General features: G+C 44.6%; 2 protein-coding genes across 8 annotated transcripts; one reads left to right on the forward strand and one right to left on the reverse strand.

The window, feature by feature from the left end:
• Positions 1 to 1,675: 1,675 nt before the first annotated feature.
• Positions 1,676 to 6,503, reverse strand: EXOC8 (exocyst complex component 8). The gene has a single exon (XM_007173777.2). The coding sequence runs from the start codon at positions 6,363 to 6,365 to the stop codon at positions 4,188 to 4,190; it is 2,178 nt and encodes a 725-aa protein (XP_007173839.1). The 5' UTR covers positions 6,366 to 6,503; the 3' UTR covers positions 1,676 to 4,187.
• A 142-nt stretch (positions 6,504 to 6,645) lies between these two features.
• SPRTN (SprT-like N-terminal domain) lies at positions 6,646 to 18,964 on the forward strand. Of its 7 annotated transcripts, XM_057530651.1 has the most exons (6): positions 6,646 to 6,767; positions 6,908 to 7,194; positions 8,223 to 8,322; positions 12,218 to 12,346; positions 15,074 to 15,341; positions 16,611 to 18,964. In XM_057530651.1, exons 2-6 carry the CDS (start codon positions 6,941 to 6,943, stop codon positions 17,348 to 17,350), a joined length of 1,491 nt encoding a protein of 496 aa, XP_057386634.1. In that variant the 5' UTR covers positions 6,646 to 6,767; positions 6,908 to 6,940; the 3' UTR covers positions 17,351 to 18,964. The 7 variants fall into 7 exon arrangements, with proteins under 7 accessions (XP_057386634.1, XP_007173834.2, XP_007173838.1 ...); XM_007173772.3 differs by having other exon boundaries at positions 6,654 to 7,194; XM_007173776.3 differs by having other exon boundaries at positions 6,662 to 7,194; positions 16,990 to 17,143.
• The last annotated feature ends 665 nt before the right edge of the window (positions 18,965 to 19,629 follow it).

The following is a 19,629-nucleotide window of genomic DNA, read 5'->3' on the forward strand; positions in this document are numbered from 1 at the left end:
AAATTAGTTGCTCTGAGGCATGTGGGATCTTCCTGGACCAGGGCTCAAACCCGTATCCCCTGCATTGGCAGGCAGATTCTCAACCACTGCACCACCGGGGAAGTCCCATTTACCTAAATTTAAAATGTACGGTTTGGCCGAGCAATTTCTGGAAATGTGTCCTAAGACACAGTCACACATGTAAGCAAAGATACATGCACCGAGAGCTTTTTTCAGGATTTTTGGCAAAAAACCTGAAAAAAAACCTGAAGACAGCAAAGTAATTGGAAAGTGCGCGATCCTGACAGATCCATTCATTGTGACTGGGTGCTGTTCAATCACAGAAAAATCCAGCCCGGTGAGGTACAGATGTGAGCACTTCTGAGAAATACTGAACTGGTGGCACTCGAATAAGAGCAAGAGCTCAACAGTAGGTGGCGTACAGTCCAATTTCTGGGGAAAAGATGTATGAGAAGCTCTTACCAGTGGCACCTATGCTGAGGGGGTCACCGGGGGCTCGGGCAGGATGACGTGGACTTCTTACTTCCTACCCTCTGCATGATGGAAGCTTCCTTAGTAGGGATGAATTACAGACACAGCGTTCCTCTCCTCAAATCTCTAGCACATCTGCAACGGCGCTGTGACAGTGACATTACTTCACAAGACTGTCCCAAGCACGCACGCGCTCCTACTGTGTGTCTTTGCTCACACTTGCATGCCCATCTTCCTTGCACACCTAAATCTTGTCCCTTCTTCCAGGACCTGCTCCAAGGCCAACAATTCCACGAGGCCTTTCCAAACTCCTCAGAGTAACACTGCCCTCTTCCTTCTCAGCATTCTCATGGCACTTAAGCTGCGACACGCAGGTTGTTTGGTCTTGTTTTTGTTTTTTTTTCCAACACGGTTTGCAATTATTCAATTATTTATTGATAAACTAATTAATTTTGCTGAATTTAATTTGCAACAGTCTTGCCTTTCATTTGCTAATTTATTTTTTCCAAGTTTTTATTCTATTTTCACCAATTTTTAAGCATATTAAGTGAAAGCATGCTTAACTTTTTGTCCTCCCCACCCCGCATTTTAGTCAATGTGAGGCATAGCATTCGCTAAATATTGTTAAATCAATTATGCGTGATAGTTCCCGCAATATCCACGTTAAAAAAAAAAAGAGATCCTTGTCATTTATGATCCTAGTTCCTAGGTCATATAGCCCACATTATATTTTCTTCACTGAAAGATGTGCAGATGGTATGAATCCCACTTTTTATATTTTTATTTTTACTTATTTATTTATTTTTGGCTGCGCCCTGTGGCATGCGGGATCTCAGTTCCTTGACCAGGGATCAAACCCACGCCCCCCGCATTGGAAGCGCGGAGTCTTAACCACTGGACCGCCAGGGAAGTCCCTAACACCCATTTTTTAGAGTAAATTCACATTTTGTACATCTGAAATCTCCCGTTCAAGGGAATCCTAAAAAGTTGCAATCTGACTTAATTCACAATTCTGATAGTAGCAGAACACTTACTTAAATAAGCTAACAGTTTTGTACCTATTACTCCTCATGTAGAAAAACAAAAACTAGAAAACAACCTAGGCTTTTAAAACATTTCAGTAACATGAACATAACAATATTAAATCCTCATTAAAGAAAAAAAATAAATATAACATTGTAATATCAATCGATTTTATCCAGTGTAAGAAAAATTTTCAGCTTTATTTTGGTAAAACATTTCAAGACTCCCTCAGATCACAGCATACCAATAAGCAAAATGTACACATACTGATTTTATACTACACGTCAAGTCCCAAATTCCCAATCCCAGGAAAGCAAGTTGCAAAGTACAAGTGCTGGTAACAACCACAGGTAGTGTTTTAAACAAAAATAAGTGAGTTTTCAGCACTTAAGTGAAATGAGGCTTTAATCAAAAACAGACTTAATTCCACAGGGCGTCTTTCTTCAACACTAATTAATTCAATCAAGTCTGATTTCAAGCTCAAGTGACAGTGTTATCTTCGAAGCAACCTAGACAAGGCAATCGACACTTAAATGGTATAATACCGTTATGTACTATATTTTTGGGCAATCTCTAACCGCATTCCATTTTCAGACCTTGTTTTGGTGTCTAACTGAATGAGAACTAGAGAGAAGAGCTCTGACCCCACTTGGAGGAAATGCAGCGAAATTGCTCTCTCCTGGCACAAAGGCACGTTGCAACAGCGATGGTCTTTAATCAATTTCCCACACGACCTGATTCACCAACAGCCTAATTCCTCCAGCTACAACTCTGATTAAGGAACACACAGCTTTTAACACAAGAAAATTCTGTACTTCCAGTTTTAAAAAGCAGACAGTTCTGTGAAGAGTCTACCATTTAAATAGCATCTGAGCGCATACGCACTGAGGTTTTTATCACTTCATGCCGTAAGAGAAGTTTTGATTTCAGAAGTATCGTTTCATGGACCCAGCATCAAATACTGACACAATACATGTTTCATACAATATGATTTTAGAAACTTTAAGCGGCACAAAATAATCATAACATTTTTATCAAATTCAAGTTTCCAGTGATCTTAAAAAACAAAAAGGCAGATTATAACTGTTTATTCAACTGAGATATCCAGTTACGGTTACTATCTAGCAAATGCTAAAGTTATGTGAAAAAAATGTCAAAGAAAATCTTAAACTCTGATAATTTCCAACCTTTTAGATATGCAGAGCTAAATATAAAATAAGAGGTTCGTCAGGCATATGAGTAATTAAGTCAAGGAGCTTTACAACCCTAACCTGCTATTAGAAGCTATTTTAGGTTTTACATAATTCCCACAGTCTTAATACCACTATTTTCCTTCAGATAAAGGAAACGACCTTTTGAAGTCATCGGCATCAGAAATGACACTTAGGAACAAGAATCACAACTATAAGTTAGGGGGAAAATGGGTTGTAGCAGTTTGTCTCCAAGTATGAGAAAGGCCAGATAATCAGTATACAATGGATGCAAGTTTAGAAACCTCGGGAAGCTCGAATTTCTTTAGTTATTTTTGTTTACTAAACAATCTGAAGTAAGCATTATATTCAGTTTGAAAAACAAATAAAATTTAAAAATAAAACAAGAAAAATGCAGCCTGGAGCATTTTAGGCGTCACCAAAGGTTCTTCCCCTCCTTCCTTTGGGCACACTGTCTCACTTTTCTGAGATGAAAAAACACTTACCCTTAGCCACGGAAAACTATCCAGTTAGCCACGAAAAAACAAAAACAAATCTCTGCTCAAAGCAGTCATACTTAAGAACACCGTGGGGTCTGCATAGCATTTTCCCTAATTTCCCACCCACCCAGACCCTGAAATCTGAAAACTTTTCTCCCACTTGCATGAAGTCTGAGCCGCTACGTGTAACCCACATCAAAAGTGCTGTCAGGTTCTTCGATGTGTCTCATTTTTTATTTTTTTTAATATGCTAAAGGGGAACTTCAGACAACTCAGAAATACGTAAAAAAAAAAATTGATGATAGTTCTTAAGATTTTCAAGTAAATGCTCCCAAGTCAAGTGTTATCAAGCTGCTAATTAGCAGCTAAAAATGATGAGCCATTTCAACTACGTTGGAACTGTGTTCATGACAGCTTCCCCTTGTGCTCTATAAGGATTGGAGTACTCAAGTCCGCACACTAGCTACCTTCACGAGGGAATTCTTTTGACCAAAGTTTACCCTAAAACCAATTTCCTCAACTCCTTTCTTTCCCCCAAATTGTCCAAACACGTTTTAAGATGTGGAAGTATAGGGCGCAGGGTGTTTTATATGCCACAGTACCCTTTAAGAAACCTAACATTTTTGTGAACGGGGAGACATTCACAACATACTTAAACTCTGTATTTACAGATAATTGTTTATCGGCGCTGCATAATCTGCACTGTGAGAAAGTGTGTCGTGAGTCAAAGGATAAGCTGAAATGCTATAGTGTGATGATATATGCATTAGAGAGCTGCATAATTTAAAAGGAAAGCATATTATATATTTCAATAATTCCAACGTTTTTGTCATATGGCCTTAATTTAACATTTTTTTCTTTTTCCTTTTGCTTTTGCACTTCTATCCCAGAGGGCATCTTTCATTTTTAAGACATGTTTGAGACTATAAAGAATATGCTACTGCAACTTAATATAAATAATCCATAAGCAACATACACGTATACACATAAACAGGTCCAGGCATCAGACCACTGACGTTGTACTTTCGGGATTCACACGAATCAGTCTCGATGCATTTCTCAGGTCCTGGAGTTGCTTGGCGGGTTTCCCCACACCCTCCTCAAACCTTTTCTCCACCACGGGGAGGACCGTTTCATACAGAAAGGATGCATTCTGTCTGATAAAAGCCTTCTTCTCTGGATCTTGCTCACACCGAAGACTGTAATCCACGTGCTGAACAGCAACCAAAATGATTTCCACCAGGCTCTCCAAAAGCACCATGTGCAGCTCCGGGAAGTACAGCTTCAGTGCCTCTTCCAAGAAGCCCATGGTCTGTTTGGTGAAAGCAACCACCGTGTAACTCAGGTTCACCCAGCAGTCATCCCCCGTGTACTGCTCGAAGTTTCCCACGCCACAGCCCTTCATCTCCTCTTTGAGTTTCCCCAGGGCCTCCGGAGTCATCAGGTTCATCCTCCTCCACATCTCCTCAGAGTTGCGGTGCTTAGTGGCTTCGATGATGATTTCTTTGTAACTGTGCAAGGCCCCTTGGATGTCTTTCACCAGGAGGGCGTGGATGATGAAGGTGAGGTCTAGGCCGATGTCGCTCAGTTGTTGACAGTGCTCCTTGGCCACTTTTACACACTCAGCCGCCGTGGAGAGGCTCTCCTTACTATCAAACACCTGCTTGCTAAAAGCATCCACAAACATGCCCATGGCGGACCTCGCCCAGACCACAAAGGCAGAGTAGCAGCCGCTGTCGGTGCCCGCAAAGTCCGTCTCAAATTCCCTGGCGGTCTCCAGAAGGCTGGTAAAGAAGACGTGGCAGAGCTTATGAATGTAGAGTAAAGTGGCACCTTCGATGCGAAGCTGGCGTATCGCAGTATGCACAGCCGCTGCCCTGTTTCTCAAGAAGAGCTCACAAGCCTTCGTGCACTGGCCAAGCCGGATTAGCTGAGAAACCGCCCGGCGGGTGGCCTTGGGACCACCTCTCAGGGACCGACCTGGGGACAGTTCAAACACTAGCACCTCAGTGAGCTGGCCGACGCGCTCATCCACTCTGGCCCTTAGTTCTTTTACAGGAGGTGGGCTGGGCTTATCTTCCAGGTAATGGTTCAGTTTATCCAGCAGGTCGACGGCCCCTTCAAAGTCCCTCTGGGCAATACAGACATCCAGGTCTTCAGGCAATTCCTGGATCCATTCCACGGAGAGGTCCACCTTCTCTTCTTCTGCCTCGGGAACAGCTGGCTCGCCGTCGTCTTCGTCCTCAAATGGGTTGCTGGCCTTGGAAGTCACCTGAGGTGGCCCTCGAGGGGCAGCTGCCTCCTCCTGCCCCCTGCGTCTTTTTTCACTGAGGGCCCTCTTGGTTTCCTCCAGCACTTCCAGCCACTCTCGTTTGATTTTTGCGTTTTCCGCTTGAAAAATACGGCTCTCGGGAAACATGAGCAGCTTGAACATGTCCTTCATGGGCGGGTTGTCCTTGACATTGACCACGGCCAAACCATCCAGGGGATAGAGGGCGTTGTAGCGATACATCCCCCGCCGCTGTGGCAGCCAAGTGGCCACCAGCAAACAGTCGTTCATGAGAAAGCCGTGCACCCGCTGCAGCTGGGTCATGTGGTCCGCCTCGTATTCCACCAGGTCCCCGTTGTACACCAGGTACTGACCCGGCGTCTCCAGCAGGTGCCTGCAGCCTTCCACCTTCTCAAGCAGGGTGGTGAGAGTGCGCTGCTTTCCTTCCTCGCCTGGCCCGGAACTGTCGCGGGAGGCGCCCCCGGGGCTGGGGAAAAAGCCAGCCTGGCCCCGGAGGTGGTCGCGGCCCCCCGCGCCGCCTCCCCCCTCCTCCCCTCCGGAGGCGGCGGCGGCCCCCGCGGCGGCGGCAGCCGGCAGCAAGGTAAGCGGGATGCTCTCCAGGCTGCTCTTCTGCTCGGTCAGCAGGTGGCTGAGCTGATACATCTCGCTCTCCAGGTAGGAGATCTCGCGGGCCGTCTCTATGAACTGTCGGTAGTTCTGGTAGACGTTGCGCTTCAGGTTCTGCGCCGTCTCCTCCGCCAGCGCCTGGATGCGCTGCCGGTGCTCCTGCAGGTCTCGGTCTCCGTCCGACTGCTGCGAGAGCTGCTTCACGTACAGCCGCGCCTCGAAGCCGTCCGATTCCAGCTGCCGCCGCAGGCGGCTCGCCCCGCTGTCTGACATCGCCATCGCCATTTCCGTCCGGGACTCACGCAGTCCCTGTCACTATCGCCGTCGCCGGTGCCGCCGCTGTCGAGGCCCACCCAAGCCGGGTCCAACTCCAGGGCTGCGGAAGCAGGCTGGAAGAGAGACGAGTACGCCTGCGCCCGGCTATGAACTTCAGGCACTGCGCCTGCGCAAGAGGCCGGGAGCAGGCGGTGCGCCTGCGCAGCAGCGCCAGCGGCCTAGAGCGCATGCGCCGAAGAAGCTATCGCGGAACCGAGTGGAGGGCGGGGCAGAGAGACGTAGGTACTGCGCCAGAACCGAGTGTGACGTTGGTGTTTGACGTTACTCGCGAATCGTGAAGGCGGTAACCAGGTTTCTGAAACCTGCCTCCGGCTCAAGCCCTGGGAACCCAAGTTTTGAGCCCACTGGGAGGTGCTGTCACGGGGGGTTCTTTTTTTTTTTTTTGAGCCCCAGAAGCTTGACTTTGGCGTTTGGGACAAGTTCCGTTCTCGAGCCAGTTTGCCTGAGTCTCGCGAGATCGGCGGGCTGACCCGCGGGCCGGTATCTCCTAGGAGGAGCTCGACCCGGCCGTCCGAGGCTCCGAGATGTGGAGTCCCCCGCCCTGGACCCCGGCAGCCATGGATGAGGACCTGGTTTTGGCGCTGCAGCTTCAGGAGGAGTGGAACTTGCAGGTCTCGGAGCGCAATCTGGCCCAGGAGCCCCTGTCTCTGGTGGACGCGTCCTGGGAGCTGGTGGACCCCACCCCCGATTTGCAGGCCCTGTTTGTGCAGTTCAACGACCGTTTCTTCTGGGGCTGTCTGGAGGCGGTCGAGGTGAAGTGGAGCATGCGAATGACGCTGTGAGTCCCGAGCCGCGCCGGGGGCGGGGGGCGCCGGCGGCCTCAGCCCGGGCTCTGGAGCTGCGGGCAGGCGGCCCGTCGGTCCTGTGTCCCTTCCCTTCCTTGCCCTTCTCTGTCCCGCCCAGACAGCGTCAGGGGAGCCCTGTGGCCCACCCCGCGGCGGTTTGGCTTGTAAGGGGACGTTCCTTGGCGTTAGGACGATGAGCTGACCCTTTTCTGATGGGGCTTACGGGAGCGCTTTTGGACCCAGGCGGGAGAAGCAGCCGGAACCCGCCCCTGAGAAAGGAGGCCTGGGCCGCGGCTTGCTTTCTTCCCCGGGACGCGTGCAGTCCCTGCCGGGTTCGGCGGGTTCCGCCGCTGGGCCGCGAGCTCGCGGGTCGGGGTGGGGAAGGGGCTGGCGTTTCCCTACTTCTGGGTCCAGGGGATCTTCGGGGGGGGGTGCGGGGTGCGTCTCAAAGCAGCCCTTTCCGGCACGCCGAGTCCGGGAAATGCCGGCTGCAGGTAACCTGCTCCTGCATACGAACGGAGTTGAGAAATTGACGGTGCGGTTCGAGGCCACCGCGCTTGCTCTTGGATGGAGGCGAAGCGCCCTGAAGTAAGAGATGAAGGTACGACACGGAAGTGTGTTTCTAGTGCCATGCTGCTGCGTATGTGGGTTTCCTCGATACTTCTGGACACAGGCTGCTGGAGACCTGGCCGTCACCGCCACCGACGACTGACCGACGGTGGCGTGTAGGGAGGAGGCGGGGAGCGGCAGAACGGGACGGCCTTCTTCGAGCTCTTACGGCCCGGCTGCGGTTCGGGGAGCCCCTGCTGCTCACGTGCCTCCCTAACTGGCGCTGAAGGCAGGGACCGCCCCGCCGAGCGGCTGCGCGTGCGCTCTCGAGAGCGCCCCCACCCCGCCCCGCCCCGTCCCAGAGCCCGCTCAGTCTGGACCGTGCGAGAAGGGACCAGCGGTTGCCCTTTCCCGTCCGCTTCCCTGTCGCGTATGTTTGCTAAGCGACGGTTTTGTGGTGGTTGTTTTCCAGGTGCGCTGGGATATGCAGCTACGAAGGCAGGGGCGGAATGTGTTCCATCCGCCTCAGTGAACCCCTCTTAAAGTTGAGACCAAGAAAGGATCTGGTGGAGGTATTCTTTGCGTGAACCTGATGCTTAGCTCAGTAATTCAGAAACGCGTGTTACTGGTTTAGACTGCTGTAAATTAACTTGTGCACGTGAAGAAGAAAAAACCCGTTTTCCCTCACTGCGAACTTTTATTGCGGGGCAAATAATAGTGATTCCCTTATAATCTTACCGTGTTTCGAAGATAGAGGCTTTCAGGTCCGTCACCCAATTTGATCTTTACGGTAATCCTGTTTATGTTCAGGGTGTGTTGTCCTCATTTTTATAAATGAGATAATCAAGGTTCAGAGAGGCAAAGTGGTTGGTTTAGAAGCAGAGAAAAACTTAGGATCCAGATCTTTGTTTTGAGACACACAGATTTTGATTCTCCTCTGTTCAGCCGCCATGGTGTCCTCCCAGGACGTGTTAGCTGAGCTGGCAGAACAAACCAGCGTGAGGGCACACTGCATATCTAGAGCTGGTGGTCACTCCTACTACCAAAATGGAGCTGTAGGAGCTGTCAGACTATGTTTAGTTGAGTCGAATAGTTGCCTGAAGATCCCCAAGATACAGCCAGTGTGAGTGGTCTTGCCCCAATTATATCACCTGAAACGTATGCACTAGAGGGCATAGGTGGTAGAGGTTGGATGGGAAATAAGTTAAAACATGCTTGGAAATATGTTTTTAAGGGTAATAAAAGGTAATGGATTTCACAACAATGTGAATGCACTTAGCACTACTGAACCGTACACTTAAAATGGTTAAGGTGGTAAATTTTATGTTACTTTTTTTTTTTTTACCACAGTTTTAAAAAGGTAAATAGCCACTAAATGTAAAATGGTACAACAGAAATAACTCAATTAATAAGAAAGAAAGGAATAAAGGAACAAAGCCCAGGTCAAATAAAGAGAAAGGTGGACATAAGAACAGCAGTTATTGTGTTAAATGTACATGGACCAAACACTCCAGTTAAAAACATGAAACGACATCCTAGACTAACAGAGACATGCTTAAAATAAAGACACGCATATGTTAAATATAAAAGGATGAGAAAAAGCATATCATCCAAATACTAGACAACAGAAAGCTGTTATGGCTCTATTAGTATTAATCTAAAGATTTTAAGGGAGGAAGTTTTACTAAAAAAAAGGGAGGCATTTTATAATGATAGAATAATCTATTAAATAAAAACGCATAATGACCGTAAAAGTAATAACATAGCTTTAAACAACATGAAGCATCAATTAGCAGAAACAAAAAGAGAAATAATCAATCCACAGTCATAGTTGCAGATGTTAACAGAACTCCGTTGGTAATTCAATGAATAAGCAGAAAAAGAAAATAGTAAAAATTAAAAAAAAACAAAAAGTTGAACAATATGATTAACCAGATCAACCTTACCAGGAGCCCTAATTGGAACAGCCCTAACTGAAAACTGCTTAATGAATATTTGTTGCATAAATGATTAACACAGGAACAATTTTTTTCATTTTAAGGTAATGGGCAAGAAGAAAATGGGAAATAGGTGCTAATGCTTCAAGTGAGCATTTGCTGTTGGCAGAAAGTTCTAACATCAGATCAGGAAGGTGGACAGAGGAAGAATAGGGGGACTCTGGCCTGTATAGAAAGTAGCTGCCTAAATTATGATCAGTAGGATTCAGAAAAGAAAAAGACTTAAACTGGTTGAGGAGGTCAAGGAAAGCTTCAGAGATGTGGATTTTATTACTAGTAACAGCACCACGCCTACCACTCACTATTGAGCACCTACTGTGTGCCGGACTAACCTAGTTATTCTAGTGTTTGCCTTTACCACAGCCCTGCAAGATTAGGATATCTCCATTTTCAGGATGAGGAGCGAGTTGTAACTTGTCCAGGATCACGTGGAGAGTGAGTACCAGATCCTTCGTTTAGGCTCTGGTTTCCCTGCTCTAAAGCTCTTGTCCTGTCCCCTTAGAACTGTTACTGCTGCAAATTAAAACATGGGGGTGAGCGTGACAGGACAGGTTGGATTCTCACATGTACACAGAGTAGAGGAGACTGTCTTGGCAGAAGGAATGGGAGTGCTGTGAACAAAAGCAAGGCCACTAAACTTATGGCATGTTTAGGACCAGAAGTAGTTGTTTTTGGCCAGATGTAGAACAGTGGTGGGACATAGAGGTATTTTGGGACCGTGTTGTGTAGAGCCTAAATGTGGAAAATGGTAGATATATAAAAATAGAAGTGTTCAGTATAATGCCATGTCCCATTTTCGAGATGTATTTAAATTGGACCAAAAATCAGGAACCTAAGTAGTTTCTCCTTTCTGAGAATAGTTATCATTATTTTAGAATGTTGAGAGACGTCTGAAATGTAGAATGGCCTTTGACTCTAAGTCTCAATAGAGTGGCATTTTCTTGAAAAGATAGAGTTGATAATTTTAAAAGAGATGGTTTCATAATGACCAAGTTAAAATGTTTGATTCTCCCATTTTGCTGTTCAGCATAATTTTATAAGACTAAAATTCATTAATGCCAGTTTAGTTCTTCTGATGGAAATTCTTTTTTTCACAAAACTATGGAGGATTATGAAAAAGGTATGCTTTTGAAGACCTTTATGATTTTCACTTTTTGTATTCACATTTTTTTAGAATAAAGTATGAAATAGCAGCCTTAAGTGCTTTTGTTAACTTTGCACCTAAACGCATCCTTGGTGTGGAATGAGCAGGTTTTACTGTTTGTTTTAAATTTTTACATGATTCAGAATCCCAAAACTATAGAAATAGTTTCTATATAGTTTCTAAAGAAATCTTGATCTCCCCCATCCCTCTATTCTGAACTCTCTACCTACTAAAGGATACTGTTATTAGTTTCTTTTTTCTATCGTTCTGTTTTGCCAATATTTATATCCACTCTTATCCCCTCCCCACCACAGAGCATACTTCTTATACAAAATTCTGTGTATACTCTTCTGTACTTTGCCTTTTTTCATTAAAATGATAGTCTGTAGCCTCCTCTAAATCATTTCATAGAGAAATTTTTCTTTCTTTTTTATGGCTGCATGGAAATCCATTATGTGGCTCTTCTTTCAACAAGGCCCCTATTGCTAAACACTGTTTTCACTCTTTTGCTTTTGTAAGCAGTGCCACCGAGAAAATACCTCATATGTACGGCCTTTCATTTTAGTCTGGGTATTGCTGAGTTCAACGAGAAATGGATTTGTAATTTTGTTAGATGTCATCAAATTCTCCTCCCCAGGGAGAGGAGAATTTGAACCATTTTGCACTCCTACCAGTGATATATGGGAGTGCTTATTTTCCCTTAGCTTTACTAATGGTGTCAAACTTTAGGAGTTTTACCAATCTTGATAAGCAAGAAGTGGTATACTAATGTATTAATTTGCATTTCTGTTTTTATAAATGACGTTGTACACTTTTCATATGTTTACGGATCATTTATGTTTCATTTTTTCTTACCTGTCCGTGACATTTGCCTATTTTAAAGTTGGATTGTTGGTCATTTCCCTGTGGACTTTTAGGAGTTCTTTATATTTTAGGAATTAATAGGCTGTGAGATGGTTGCACCTGTATTTTTCTGAGTTTCTTTTTTCGCTTTACTTATAAAATTTTTTCCCCATACAGAATTTTAAAATTTTCATGTAGTTGAATTTGTCAGTCTTTTCTACTGGATTTTGATTAATAATTAAAAAGGCTTTCTTGGAACAGGGAGTTCTTAGCCTGGGACCTACAGAGCTGTGGATATTATAGAGGCAAAGTTTTGTGAATGTGTGCTTATGTAAGTTTTCTAGAAAGATCGTTCATGACTTTGTTCAGTTTCTGAACGGAGCCTGTGATCCAAAGAAGGTTAAGACCCCAGGTAGAGTAAGAAAATGCATTTTTATTTTCAAAAGCACCATAACAAATTAATTTGACTGTTTTCTGTTTCAGACCCTCTTGCATGAAATGATACATGCCTATTTATTTGTCACGAATAACGATAAAGATCGGGAAGGGCACGGTCCAGAGTTTTGTAAACATATGCATCGCATCAATCGCCTGACGGGAGCCAATATAACGGTATATAAAGCCACACACATTTATGATATTCAGTAGTTATTTATTCAGTACTTCCTGAAAATAGAGAAGTGGGTAGAAACGAGTACTGTGTTTGAGGATTTTCCACAGCAAGTGAGAGGCCCAGAGAAGCTGGCTGGCTTGTCGAGGACCACGTAGGCGGAGGGCAGCCGCACCAGCGATACCCTGAAGGCTCCAGCCACAACTAGGGCAGCGCGTTGCACAGGGTTACTGCAGGCCTGCGTGCCTCTCTTCTGGACGACTGCCGTCCGCTCCTGATTCTGTTGCCTCGTTGTCGTCTCCCCCTCCAGTCTGTCCTGTATTCTGCTACCATTTCATATGTCATTCCCTTCATCAGAAGTCTTTGATTCGTATTTCTGCATGATATCGTAGGAGGTGGCGGAGCCTGGGGTCAAAAAAGCAGGAACAGTCAGGTTGCTTGCGTCCAGACACTGGCACCACTGATTCACTGTGGGACCTGCTGATCTCGTCTACGCTTCAGTTTACTCACGTGAAAGCAGGGTAATGACAGCACCTACCCGTCGGGTCCTGTGAGGCTTAGAGGAAGTACGTGCAAAACATTTTAGCACAGTTTGAGTACTCATTAAGTATTAGCTGTTTTTGTTATTGCTGATTCATTTTTTCAGATAACCTTGCTCTTCCTTTTCTCTTACCTTCTGCAACCCTCCTGCTTATGTCTTAACGTTTCTAACTGGACTTTGCACCTCCGTGCCTGTCCTCATATACCCTCTTCCTAAAATATGCCACTTCTCCTATTTTCTGTCAATATGATCTCCATCTTTACAGTGAGATATAACTTCTCCCTCCTCGGGACCTCCTCAGCAGATATTTAACCTTTTACACTATTTTATTCTACTTTCATACCTCTCATGGGATGGCTCTTGCCTATCTTTACATACCTCTGCATAAGATGTGTAATGTAGTGCCTCCACAGGCGCTTAGCAAATATTGAATTGAATGGAACCAAACAGAAATATTAATTCCTACAAAGATTAAATGCCTTGGTGTGTTCAGCTATTTCCTTCCTTTAAAAGGCAATAAAGGCCAGTGTGATGGAAAGCGAGAAGTGCTCACCCCCCGTGTATTATTTTCTAGCCGTCATTTTAGTTTTCTAGAGAGCTCATTTAATTACCGGACAGAGTTCCTTCAACATCAGGGAAGCGGCTTGCATTAACACAATCACATAAAATCCAGATTAGCAAAAGAATTACGGAGTTGCTAGTATAAAAGACTTTTAGTTTCTTCATTAGAATTTACACTTTAAGCAAAATCCTAGTATACTTCCTGTTGTTCAGTTGGAAGAGGATATGCCCTTTTAACTTGGATGTCTTTGTGTTTTCATCTAGGAGGTTTAATCAAGTGGACACCCCTTGCTTTCACGGGTTACATCAGGTTACAGCAGACTCCACAGGGCATCCACATTGAGAACAATTTTATTTTAGTGACTACATTGTTAAAAAGTTACATCCCCAGGCTATAGGAATTACAGAAGTCGGAAGCAAAACAGATCCAGTTCCCTGTCGTCTTTGCCGCTGAATTGTTAAGCGGGGTATTCTCAACATGAGAGAGCGGGCAGGGTCTTGCAAACCTCCATGCTCCCAGACCCTCTGTCCTCCAGTCTCTTCTGCACCGGCTATAATTTGCATTGTTTGCGTGCTTGCCAAATAATAGAGTTTGTTTGCTTATAATGGAGAGATGGTGATTATGAAACTATTTATCTGTAGAGTTATAGAAAGCTTAGCATTCTTTCCCACAAGGGGACTTTACTAAAGAGTTAAATGCAAAACTCCTATGCTGTTGCTCCTTCTATAAGTAGTAATGTTTCACTCACAGGACAGAAGGAAAAGGTGCTCAGAGTCATTCAGGAGTATCAATTTTAAAATGGCGCCCTGCCATCCTCGGTAGTACCAGGGTGGGAGGGCTAACCATCCTTTCTGTCTCCTGCTCAGGTTCTAAGTAAGATTTCATCTAGAGGGTGAAACAAACGGATCCTGTTTAAGGACTGAAAAGCACGTTTACAGAGAATTTTATTTGACTCAATGAAGCTTTTCACTCAGTCAGACTGAGCACCTTCCCTGTGCCAGGCCGGCAATAGCCACTAGGGGTACCGGCTGAGAACATTCAAGTCCTGGAGAGCTTTTCACCTATAACCAGATGAAGTGATAGCCCGAAGGCTTATTATGAAGACATGGGCGGGGCCGGGCGCATGTGCAGAGCAGGTGTGACAGACGCGAGGCCTGGCACTTGTGTTTGGGTCCAGCATTTACAGGAAATAGTCCTCAGAGCCCTTTGGTTACTTACAGGGGAAGAGTCCAACTTGGCAGTGGAAACAATTCTTATTTATTACAGCATTATATAAAATCTTGTCTTTATCCTGGTTTTTTGTCGTTTAGAAATAGGGTTTCTAAAACTTTTAGCATTTATGGAAGCTTTTTTTTTTATTTTTAATTTTTTTGTCTTCTAGTCTCACCTTTTTCTGTCTTTACACAGTTCATGAAGCACTAAATTAAGTGCTGCTGTTTCCCGTTAAAATGAACTTTTGAAGAGAAGCTAAATATCGTTACTGTCTTTCCCAAAACACAACTTCAGAAAGCTCTGGGAAACTGGAAAGTTAAAAAAGGGGGCGGGGGGCTGCTTATATAGTGCTTATCTATTTTCTTACACTTGTTAACCTGCCTACTTAACGCTGACAGCTTTGTCTCGACCCAGGTGTACCATACTTTCCACGACGAGGTGGACGAGTACCGGCAACACTGGTGGCGCTGCGATGGGCCGTGTCAGCACAGGAAGCCGTATTACGGCTACGTGAAGCGCGCCACCAACAGGGCGCCCTCTGCGCAGGACTGCTGGTGGGCTGAGCACCAGAAAACCTGCGGCGGCACCTACATCAAAATCAAGGAGCCCGAGAGCTACTCAAAGAAAGGCAAAGGAAAGACAAAACTCGGAAAGCAGCCAGCATCAGAAGCAGAGAATAAAGGTAACTCTGCTTATGTTCTTCCAGCTTTTCCACGGCTGTGGCTGTAACGCAAAGACAGTGCTGTCCATCAGAGAACTGGCGTTAGATGAGCTTAAGGATCGTTTCCAGTGTAGACGTTTTCAAGTGTGGACTTAAGGGAAAAAACAAAAATCCCATTGTCCATGAAATGGTGGTAGAAAAATATCCTCTGCTGTATATAGATGTGAGTAAAAGTACACGTAGTTTCCACTGCTAAAATTTGAGGGTAAAGTCCCTTTCCCTATCCTGACTCACTGGGTCATTAGGATAGAAAGAGAAGGCAGAAAGATTGTCAAAATGAAAACAGTAATTCAAATAACAATGCCCGGAATGTAAGTCCTAGCTACACCCCTTCCTATCAGTTGGAGCCTATCCAAGTGACTTCTGTTGATGTATGTATTTTCATAGGGAGAAGAATGGGAAAAGGATATGACATGTATTATGCTAGTACTTCATCTTCAAGATTTATCCCTTTCCTGTGCAGTTCAGAGTTACTGCCTTTTTTTTTTCTTTCTTTCAAATTTTTTTTAGCTCTATAATGTCTTTCACTTTTTTTTTTTTTTAAAGTCTTTATTGAATTTGTTACAGTGTTGTTTCTGTTTTCTGTTTTGGTTTTTTGGCCTGGAGGCATGTGGGATCTTAGCTCCCTGACCAGGGATCGAACCTGCACCCCTTAGCATTGGAAGGCGAAGTCTTAACCACTGGACGGCCAGGGAAGCCCCTAGAGTAACTGCCTTTTGAAGGGGTAACAAGGTTACTAAAGTTAATGCTTCTTCCCTTGGGAAGTTGTGGATTTGATGTGATAAGGACTCAACAGACACACGCTGTATTTCTCAAATTCTGAAGTGTTTATTAGTAAGTTGAGAAGTGATAGAAGAATTTATGTGGAGAGCTTATGTCCTCAATTTTGTGAGTTGGGAAGATAAGAATGCGGTAGCAGATTTTTCCTTTCTGAAATGACACTTAAGAATACTAAAAGCAATTTTCAAGGTAAAAGTGACTGCTGTCGATGTTTGCGTGATGGAACTGCTTATCTCGATACGAGAGGGTGTTTTTGTCCTGTATGTTTTCTCAGTACCACAGCTTTCTACTGCCGAGGATTGTCCGGCTCCCAGTAGTAGAAAGCTACAACACAGTTCCGATGCAGGACAGAAGGAGTAGTTCTTCACTTGGAAAAGCTGTCCATTAGCTTAATATTTGTTATGGTACGAATTTTGAGCCAAGGAAGAATCTTATTTGCCTCTTTTGCAGGTAAACCGAACAGAGAAGAGACACAGTTGTTAATCCCTTTCAGTGGGAAAGGGTATGTTCTAGGGGAAACCAGCAATTTGCCTTCATCTGGGAAATGTATCACTTCACATGCTGTTAAAACCCAGGATCTTTTAAATCAGGGCCATTCAGCAAATGCCTTAAGACCCAATTCAAAACCTGAGGTGACATTTGAACAGAACGGTTCACGTGGAAAAACCTCCCTAGTCTCCGCTGCCCTCAGTTCCGGTCACCAAACTGTTGTCAGCAACTACTTCTCGAGTGTCGCGGTCCCCAAGCGCGAGGCTTTCGGAAGTGTGAGTGGGTCTCCGATGAAGAGCCTCACGGCTGGTGACGTCATTAAAAACTCGGTCTCTTCTAGTGCTCAAAGGAGGGTGACATCTTCTAACATACCCCGAAGAAATCCTTTCAAAGCAGTGGAATCGACGTCTGTGGCTGCACCCCAGGATGCAGGTGGGCCTGAATATAAATTCCCACGTAAACGACCCAGGCTCGAAGACAGGACTGTTTTCGAGAACTTTTTTATCAAGAACGAGCAAATGCAGAGTGGTGGTAACGAGCCAGCATGCGGTTCCCATCCTACGGCTGCAGCACAGAACGCCGGCAGTTCATCTAGTCAGAGCAGAATGGTTCACTGTCCTGTTTGTCAGAGTGAAGTTGCGGAGTCTCAGATTAACGAGCACTTGGACTGGTGCCTTGCAGGTGCTGAAACAAATCCCTGAAGAATGAGTGGGTCTCACCCGTCCCCCCGTGTCACCTCGTAGCACAGTGTCAGCCGCTCAGGAAGGTCTGCGTAGTGCCGCTTATAACCTAGTTCACCGGTATTAAATGTTCTATTTTATATATACATATACGAGATTGTAATTTAACACATTTTATGTCTAAAGGTGCTATAATTCACTCTTAGGTATACTGTAGCCCAGGGTTTGTTCTGGATGCATACATGTATAATTTTTAGATACTTTTGTTCTTTCTTGCTTTTAAATGTATTTAAATCTGTTAATCTTTTTATTTGCATATTTTCCTTAAAATAGTCAGTGAGGAATCCTGTCAGGTGTTTGGTTAAATTGAATATTCCTTTATTAATATTAAAACTCATTCCCAGAACTGGTAATATTCATAGTATCGGACATATTGACCAAAAATACAACCTAGTTGTTTTCCAGTACTCAAGGTTTTTGGTTTTTCTTTTTTTTTTTTTTTCTTCAAAATTTTAACAGGAAATACAATTTCCTATATTATAAAGATTTTAATTCCTTTGTTTCACTAAAAGGTGGCAGCAGATTTTAGGTTAAAGTAGATAAACAGAGTAAAATAAATTTCGTTTGGAATATCGCTAGTAACAAATAGCCACTGTAATTCTGTAGGCCAGAGTTGAGCTGATTTCTCAGAATTTTAGCAAAATGACTGGTTAAAACTCGGTACTAAGTAACTGGCATATATAACATAACCAAGTTGCCTAGTTTATGTACAAGTGGACCATCATCTGGAAACAGTATTTTGAACCTTAAGCCAAAGTTGAAACCATTTAGGAATACCATTTGTGTATGTAAAAAAGTATATTTCTTTTAAAAAACATTCTTTTCCACTTCCTAGCAAAGGGTCAGAGATAGTTTGATCCATTTACTTTTTTGTCTCATGGCTCTACCGCCAGTGTGTTGGCATAGTTTCAGGGCCTTAGTTCACAGGTTCTCTTTTTCTTAACTTTGTTGCAACATGACTTCACATAACATATAAGGTGCAGCTGGGTTCCCCGCTGAGTGCCCACTACCCGGGGGCAGTTAGAGAACATTTCAGTTACTGTGAAGTGTCCTCATGGGCGCCCCTTCCCAGTCAACACCCAACACCCCAGAGTAACCACTGTTTTCGTCTGTCACCACAGGTTAGTTTAGCTTGTTTTTAAACTTCATGAAGTAGTACCTTTGTTGCTATGGGTAGCAGAAGTTCAGTCTTTTCATTGCTCTGTAGTATTTGTATGAATATGCCCGAGTTTATATATCATTCTGATATTAATGGACATTGGAATTATCTCCAGTTTGGGGCTGGCCATTCTGAATAATGCTGCTAAGAACATTCTTACTCATTTCTGCTGAGCATATCCCCAGTCTGGAATGCAGGGTCACCAGGTGCATTTGTGTTTAGCTTTAGTAAATGCTGCCAGTTTACAGTCCTGCCAGCAGTGTATGAGAGCTTGTTGTTCAGTAGTCCTAATGCTGTTGTCTGTCGGTCCCTTTCATTTTAGCCTGTATGGTTGAGTGTTTACGAGTTTTGATATTTCTTAAGCGTGAAGTTACACAATAGTATTTAATAAATATTTATAGATAAATGACTTAAAATGTGTATTATGTTGAATATATACCATTACACTTTCATAGAGGATCATTTTCTCTACTTCAGTTTAACAAATTTTGTGCAGTTAAACATTTTTGGGGGGCGGAGGGGTGCAAAACCGTACAAGGTTCTGGGGCTATGAAGTAAGTAAGAGCCCATGTCCTCAAGGAGCTTTACAGCCTAGCTGGGGAGTCAGACAGAAGCAGAGCGGTTTCAGCATAGTAAGTGCTCTGATGGGCTTCTGCTAGGTGCTGTGGGAACTTAAAAGGACAATCAGCGTAATAGCCCAGGGCTTCAGGGAATGGAGGAGACAAATTCTACATCCGGTTGAGTCTTCTAGGGCAAGTCAGGTTCGCCTGGGGTGGGGGGAGGATAGAAGGGGCCTTGCACAGAAGGAACACAAAGGCTTGGAAACAGACGGGCACATTCGACTGGGAGAACTAAGCCGTTCCCAGTGGACACAGTGTGTGTAAGATGTGAGGGGTAAGATGGCAGAAGGAGAAGGACTGCAGACAGGACGGATGTAAGCAGAGCTGGGGGGCAAAGAGACCCATCTGTCACGTTCTCCGCTTCATGTCCGGTGTGTATCGTCCCTGTTCACACACATCTGGTGATTCGGGTGGGGCTGGTGCAGGGAGGGTTGGGAAGGCTTGCAGGCCAGCCAGGAACA

Source organism: Balaenoptera acutorostrata, chromosome 16 (genome assembly GCF_949987535.1).
Source record: "Balaenoptera acutorostrata chromosome 16, mBalAcu1.1, whole genome shotgun sequence".
NCBI lineage: Eukaryota > Metazoa > Chordata > Mammalia > Artiodactyla > Balaenopteridae > Balaenoptera > Balaenoptera acutorostrata.

Coding starts and splice junctions, on each gene's coding strand:
- EXOC8 (XM_007173777.2), bottom strand. CDS start 6,365: ATGGCGATGGCGATGTCAGACAGCGGGGCGAGCCGCCTGCGGCGGCAG.
- SPRTN (XM_057530651.1), top strand. CDS start 6,941: ATGTGGAGTCCCCCGCCCTGGACCCCGGCAGCCATGGATGAGGACCTG. Junction 12,347..15,073: donor TGACGGGAGCCAATATAACG/GTATATAAAGCC, acceptor GTCTCGACCCAG/GTGTACCATACTTTCCACGA. Junction 15,342..16,610: donor ATCAGAAGCAGAGAATAAAG/GTAACTCTGCTT, acceptor CCTCTTTTGCAG/GTAAACCGAACAGAGAAGAG.